Source organism: Xenopus laevis, chromosome 5L (assembly GCF_017654675.1).
Source record: "Xenopus laevis strain J_2021 chromosome 5L, Xenopus_laevis_v10.1, whole genome shotgun sequence".
Taxonomy (NCBI): Eukaryota; Metazoa; Chordata; class Amphibia; order Anura; family Pipidae; genus Xenopus; species Xenopus laevis.
Window position 1 is genome coordinate 130,005,791 of NC_054379.1, and position 7,520 is coordinate 130,013,310.

The window sequence follows — 7,520 nt, forward strand, 5'->3', positions numbered from 1 at the left end:
TTCAATTCATTTATCTGCAGGAATGATTGCCGCTATCAGTCTCCAGCTCAACGCCCGGCTGAGGAGGTGAAAGTTTCTCCCCAGGAAGATAAACCGCAAAAGACAATATTGTGCGTGATTTGCGCTTCGCAGGGAGAGAAAGGAAAAGAAATAAGAAATAATAAGAACAGTGTTGGGTGAGAAGTGGAAGAAATTCGCAGTGAGCCCAGTGTATCAGTTTGTTTGTATGTTGTGCAGCTCAGAGGCGCACCATGCTGTAGATGCGACTGTCCTGACAAGTCGTTGCGATTGTGCTTGGTGCATGTGCACAAGTGTAGGATCCCCCCTGCTGCCCGTGTCTGGCGGCCACTCATTCGCTGCCCATTGTTGGAAGACTTGCCTTGTGTGTGAGTTCGGGCCCCCAGGTAAGAGCCACCATGCTGCTGGACGCCGGAGCCCAATACCCAGCGATCGGAGTGACGACTTTCGGTTCCTCCAGGCACCACTCTGCTGGCGATGTGACGGACCGAGAGGTGGCCCTTGGCATCAACCCCTTCGCAGACGGCATGGGAGCTTTCAAGCTCAACCCGAGCAGCCACGACCTTGCCTCGGGCCAGACCGCTTTCACTTCTCAAGCTCCGGGCTACGCTGCGGCCGCTCTGGGGCATCATCATCACCCGGGCCATGTCAGCTCCTACTCCAGCGCTGCCTTCAACTCCACGCGGGACTTTCTCTTCCGCAACCGGGGCTTCGGGGAGGCCGCCAGCGCCCAGCACAGTCTCTTCGCCTCCGCCGCGGGGGGTTTTGCCGGACCCCACGGGCCCCACGCTGACACCACGGGCCACTTGATTTTCCCTGGTCTCCACGAGCAAGCCGGTAGCCACGCTTCCCCCAATGTTGTGAACGGACAGATGAGGCTGGGCTTCTCCGGGGACATGTATGGCAGGCCCGACCAGTACGGACAGGTCACTAGCCCACGCTCTGAGCATTATGCCTCCAGCCAACTGCACGGCTACGGCCCTATGAACATGAACATGGCTGCCCACCATGGTGCAGGGGCCTTCTTCCGTTACATGAGGCAGCCCATCAAGCAAGAGCTCATCTGCAAATGGATTGAGCCCGAGCAATTGGCCAACCCCAAAAAGTCGTGCAACAAAACTTTCAGCACCATGCACGAGCTGGTCACCCATGTCACCGTGGAGCACGTTGGGGGCCCAGAGCAGTCCAACCACATCTGTTTCTGGGAGGAATGTCCAAGAGAAGGGAAACCTTTCAAGGCTAAATACAAACTGGTCAACCACATCAGAGTGCACACAGGTGAAAAGCCTTTCCCTTGCCCCTTCCCTGGATGTGGCAAAGTCTTTGCGAGATCAGAAAATCTCAAGATCCACAAAAGAACTCACACAGGTACAAACCCATCTCCTTGTTTTATGACTTGCACGGTAACTGTTTCTTCTTTGCGTTCTTTTATTCCATTCGATCACAATGTTGCGTCTCAACCAAAATGCACTTTCCTGTTGAACGAAAAAACGTTTTCCCTACTGGGCAAATATTAGTGTCTGAGCGGATCCTTAAATCATGATCCTGCATTAGACTGTCAATGAAATAATGTAAAAGGCTGCATCGTGTCGGATCTGCTTTAGTACTGCCGAGAATTGCGCTAAATATTCAATTAGCCAATTTTCATTTTTGATTTGACAAATATTGGGTAGAAATCGAGTTACACGACATCAATCAAACGGGCGATTTTGCGCTCACTTGCGATAATTGGCGGTTGTTGAGAACACACAGCCCATCAGTACAGCTGCTGTTTGTTTTGCTCAAAATTATATACTGTATGTATCTGATCAAACGCTACATTTACATACAGATACAGTTAAGGCTTCCTACTAAAAAATAAACCCCCCCTTTGGTAGGAGGCATTTGTGTTTTTTTTTTTGCTAAATAAATGTGAATTTCTCAGTGTGTAAATACAGAATATAGAGCTCCTGTGAACAGAGTGATGTCTGCAATGTATTTATTATTTCCTTTTTACCTTTCCATCAGGTGAAAAACCCTTTAAGTGCGAGTATGAAGGCTGTGACCGACGATTTGCAAATAGCAGTGATCGTAAAAAGCACATGCACGTTCATACATCAGACAAACCGTATCTGTGTAAAATGTGCGACAAGTCGTACACCCATCCGAGCTCCCTCAGGAAGCACATGAAGGTAAATAGAGGAAGGCTCACTGACTGGCTTTTGTTTGGCAGAGCTCTCTCTTGTGCATGAATGGCCATGGGGAGATAGAGCCCAAGGTGGCCCAGGAGCTTCTCATCCTTTTTTATAGTGCTCTTGTGAGTGTGTGTGTGTGTGTTGGGGTGGAGGACTCTGCTTAGGTGCCCAATGTTGTTGCTTTGTGTTTATTGTGCTGGCCTTGAAGTGGAAAAATCTTACAAGAAGCAATATTCTCTCTGCTGCTGCTGCTCCTCTATTTATGGCCTTTGTGGTGTAACGATTTCCACTGATACATTTGATCTTGTTAATGTGCAAACATTTGAATCCAATCCAAAACGACAGACCCCTCCCTTCCTTTTAGATGACAGGGGCTTTTGTTTTAGGAAACAATCGTCTTAAATAATTGTCTCAGCCAGCATTTAATGTTGCTGAGAGAGAAACAGCCCCACTTCTATATAGATGTGTTTGTTTTGGGGTTTGTGGGGGATCTGATTGTGTTGGTTGGTCTGTTAGATCAATTTTTTATTTTATTTTGTTTAAACGTTGCCTTTTTTTTCGTCTGTAGGTCCACGAATCGTCTACCCAAGGGTCTCAGCCTTCCCCAGCAGCCAGTTCAGGCTATGAATCTTCAACGCCTCCAACAATCGTGTCTCCTTCTGCAGAAAACCAGAGCACAAGTTCCTTATCCCCCAGCTCCTCAGCAGTACATCACACGTCCAGTCACAGCACGCTCTCATCAAATTTTAACGAATGGTACGTTTAAAACGCATATTTAAAACTCAAAAAAATAAAAAAGACTTCAAATTAATGAACACTTCCAAGGTAAAATCCTAAAGCTGCCAATAGAACCGGGACCGAATCAAATGAAGAATGAGACCTTTTTTTATTCCTGCAGGCTTGGCAGGAGTATTAAAAAAATTAAAAAACAAAACACCCAAGGATTTTTTTTTTTTTAGAATTTATGAGAAGACGAGTTTGCCAGGCCAAATGCCAACTGTGTAGGTTTATAATGAACCACTAATTAAAGGTCTCAATCTGCATGTCTCATCAGGCAGCGGCCTTTTTTTTTTTTTTTTTGTAAATACAGAATTATTAGTTAAAAAAAATGTACTGTTGATTTTGTAAATAGTTATATTACAACCGAAAGGGATATGTGGAATTGTGGTCACTGCATATTTGTGTTGGGAGGAGGGGGGAGGGGGTAACTGGGAGTACGAAATTTATTTGGATGGAAAGAATGTACTAGTGAACATGTACCAAAATGTGAAATACCTTGTATTATTCCAGTCTAAGCGTCCACCTAACAGACTATTAATGGTATTATAAGTGTGCTTACTGTATAAAGTGCAAAATCTACGTCCCAAAGTCCAGTCTGGTTAGTGCAGTAAAATGTTGTTTTTTCACGTCCTGTCAATAATTCGTCTAGTGCAAAGCCTGGAAATCCGTGTCAAACTGTTACACTTTGTTTCTGTAAAGTGATATTAAAAGATAAAAACTATATCTGTCCATTGCTTCTGAACGAATACAAACATCCTGGTGTGTGTATATAGCTCATCATTTTTTTTCCTCATATTTATCCGCATGTAAAAGGCCGGCTATACGTGTTTAACAGATATTCAATATTTATGGATAGATAAAAAAAATTCGTATGTAAAATTTAGTTTGCAAAAGCTGTTTCGTAACATTTCGTACGTTATTAAAGGTTCTGAAAAATCTCACGAATTGTTAGCGGAATCCTTATTCATGGAGAACAATCTTTAAGAAACTTTAGCGAACTTTAGCGGGTTTTTTTTCTCTCTCCCTCCCCTTATTGAAACACCCACAGTGATATAAAGATGAAAAATGAATGGATCCCTGCTGGCACTACTATAGCATGCAATTAGTATTTATATCAACATTTGTGAAATGAATTTGGGACCGCCATAGAGTTGAAATGACCTTTTCAGTCACAATTGCAACAATAAAAATAAAATGTGCACACGGCTCATTTAAATGAATATATTCAATTTGCAGAGGGAGTCGTATTTATAGCATGGTAAAAAAAAATGTTTTGGTATTATATAATCAGCAAATAGAATATGATATATATTTTAGTAACATATACCCCTCTTCTTTGTTGGATTCTGCTATTATCCCATATCATTCTCAAAGATTATGCAAACTTGATCCATTAAAGTGTAGCACGCAAAATAATGTTTTTCTACAAATCTTGCAGTTTTTTTTTATATCCCTGGCCATTAATTCTTTTTTTTTTTTTTAATAACCATTATCCTTTGTTTGCATATTATAAGGGGTTTGTAAAAATAATTGCAAAGGCAATAATTATACGTGGCTTGATTGTCTTTTTATCTCTTTTATTTATTCCTCATTTACTTTAGAAATTCGTTCCATTGACTAGCGTCGATACAGTAAATTTGTAAATGTGGAGGCGATATACATTTTTAAATTACTTGTGCTTAATGACTGGAGCAGAAGGCCTTTTCTTTAAATCAGAATGTCTCTCTTGTAGTTTGGTTTGATAAATGTGAGGGGCTATGGAGCTCCCAGGAACTTAGCTACGCTGGCTGAGAAGAGTTTCCCATTGTTCCTTCTAGGCTGCCTGATGGCTTTATTCACCCCTTCTCTACCAGAGGCCCCTGCTATAGCTAAGCTCCCCACATCCTTCCTAGGAACCCACACTCCATTGCCCAGAAGGGGTTAAACGGGGAACATATCAAGTGTTAGACTGGTTGTGCAAGTGCTACTCATATGTCATCGGATGCCTTCTATAATCATAGGCCAGTGCTTTTGTAGCAGTTTCTGTCTGACTGGGGGCAGACCTCAAGTCTAGGGGCAGAAATTGTCATTCATTTATTGTCGAATTTTAAACAAAATCAACCAAATGTATGCTTTACTATAAGGGAACATTTTGTTTTGTAACTCCATCTCCCCAGGCCACTACCAAGAATAAAAAAAACACAGGGATTCAATAAGCACTTATGGTGCAAAAAAACACAGCAACAGAGGAGAAGAGCGCCACCTATATATAGGAAATAAAAGCTAATTTTCTTAATTCCCAGTTAGCCTTCTGTAGCGCAGACGTAGTCTGTAGATTCTAAATGGATTTGTAATTGCCTCCACTTCCACTAGGGCGGCAGCAGAGAGCCAAGGAAAATACTCGGATGTGGAGACAGAATATTTACTGGGAAAATACTGACAACATAGAATTTAAGGAGAGTAAGCACTAAGTTCACAGGCATCAAGGAACTTGTAACATTTGTTCAATAAAATTTGCTACTGTTTTGCTAAAAATCTGTGTAGACCTGAACATTACAATAAGCAGCCATGAGACATTTTTAATACTATTTGTCAATGTGATTTCAATTTTTGCACTGTTAGTTCTGCCTATTGAAACAAGGTGTCCGAAGATATCCTTGCATGCTTCTTTAATAGCTGTTTCTGCTGCATTTTATTTTTTTGCAAAAGTCAGAGCCGGCAGTGCAGAGAATACAAAGGGTCGGGCTGATATTGCTTTCAATGGCGGTTGAACTGTATTATTCATAACTTTATAGCCAGTGACCGTTTGAGATGAATCTGTAGGAAGGTTGCTTAAAATTCCTTTTTTTTTTTAATCAGGCAAAAATTTATTTTTGAGTTTACGTCTCCTTTAATATTAGTGGTAGTAGCCAGGCAGTACAAGCGCTGCCATACTAAACAGGAACACTTTTTTTTTTTTTTTTAATTACTCCTATTAGATATACCATGACCTGGATGAATGAAAATCTTCATATGTAACACTTCTGTTTGCTGCCCCACTCAAAAATAAGACTGATCACTTTCCAACAGCATCACTTGCACACACCACCTCATCTCATCATCTTAAAAGGGGAGAAAAAATAAAAAAAGCAAAACATGTTTTTTTTCTTATTTTCCAGCATTTCGCACACGATATTAATGGCAGACTCTTTTTAACTTAAATGCAGTCTATTTATTTTTTTTTACCTTTAATGTCTGCTTCGTGTCGTGTATGTTTCATAGTTCATGGGTTATTAGGTTTTCGAATACACCAACGTTATCATCAGTGAAATATGTTTCTCCAGCGCTATTTAGCATGAAGGGAAAATCTTGCGATTTTTTTTTCAACACAGGGTTGTTGGTTAGTGATGGTGTAAACACACACAGACAGATACACAAATCCCTGTTCACTAATATCAAAGTGCATCTTTTTTTTTCTTTTTATCTAAAGTCATTGGCCGAGTTGTATGTCTGTATCAATCAGCAGAAAATAGCAGAATTACCAGAAAGGAATAAATAACACGAACCCCCCAAACAATTCACACGGCTAAATGTTGGTCCAGTCTCGGTTAACCAGATTCTTTGGGGATCACTATTGGATCTGTATCCAATACAGTATATTTTCAATGTACAATGGAGGTATCAATCATTTCTTATGTAGGCTATACGTGTTGACCAATAAAGTCATATTCTGTTCTGTTATTTCGTATTCTATAATTTTATTCTTATTTGAGAAATCTATGTTCATGAATGAATTTAAGTAAAACGCTTTATTTTGGTATGTATGTGTGTGTGTATGTGTGTTTGGATTTCATGCTATGCCATGTCATGTAGTAAGCTAAAACCTGGGAAATGTCAGCTCTGAACAGTATGTCATTTAATCGTTATTAACAATTCCCATCAAACATATACAGACACACACAAACACACAGGCATGTTTCATACAAGTGCTTGCTCTACGCTCAGACCTTAGTTGATACTCTTTGTCCCTATATGTGGGTTCACAGCCACCCAACATACATGTATTTAGTCAAAATAAAGAGGAGTATATTTATTACTCCCATACTATTTTTATTTTGAGCAGTCTGGGGAACCCATCGCTCAACATCTTAGCAAACTGCATTGCCTCTTGCTATGGCCCCTTATAGTCTGCATGGCGATGGTGCGCATGCTCAGTGCAGGCCATCTGGTACCCACTATCTGATGAATATGCATGTGACTGGCTCTGTCTCATTGTGACGTCACAGTGCCACTAACCATAGCCACTGAGCCACTGCTGCAGACACACACAGTTCCAGCAAAACATTAAACCGAACAATTCGAATTAAATAGGGCCGAATTGACTGATGAAATGCATCAAAGAAATTGTAATCGTAAACAACTTTCCAATAAACATTAACCTAAAACTATCATTGGTTTTAGTTATTTTTTTTTTTTTTACATGTAACCGCTATTGAAAGCAGTGTTATTTTATCCCTTGCTATTCTCTGGTACTTACTCCCGAAATAAAGTAGCAGATGTCAGTTCTCCCCGAGCTTTTTAAATCATCTG

At 40.9% G+C, this 7,520-nt stretch overlaps 1 protein-coding gene across 1 annotated transcript; it reads left to right on the forward strand.

The window, feature by feature from the left end:
• Window positions 1-26: 26 nt before the first annotated feature.
• Window positions 27-3,913, forward strand: zic1.L (Zic family member 1 L homeolog). Its single transcript, XM_018263831.2, has 3 exons — window positions 27-1,386; window positions 2,026-2,189; window positions 2,761-3,913. Exons 1-3 carry the CDS (start codon window positions 417-419, stop codon window positions 2,956-2,958), a joined length of 1,332 nt encoding a protein of 443 aa, XP_018119320.1. The 5' UTR covers window positions 27-416; the 3' UTR covers window positions 2,959-3,913.
• Window positions 3,914-7,520: the final 3,607 nt, after the last annotated feature.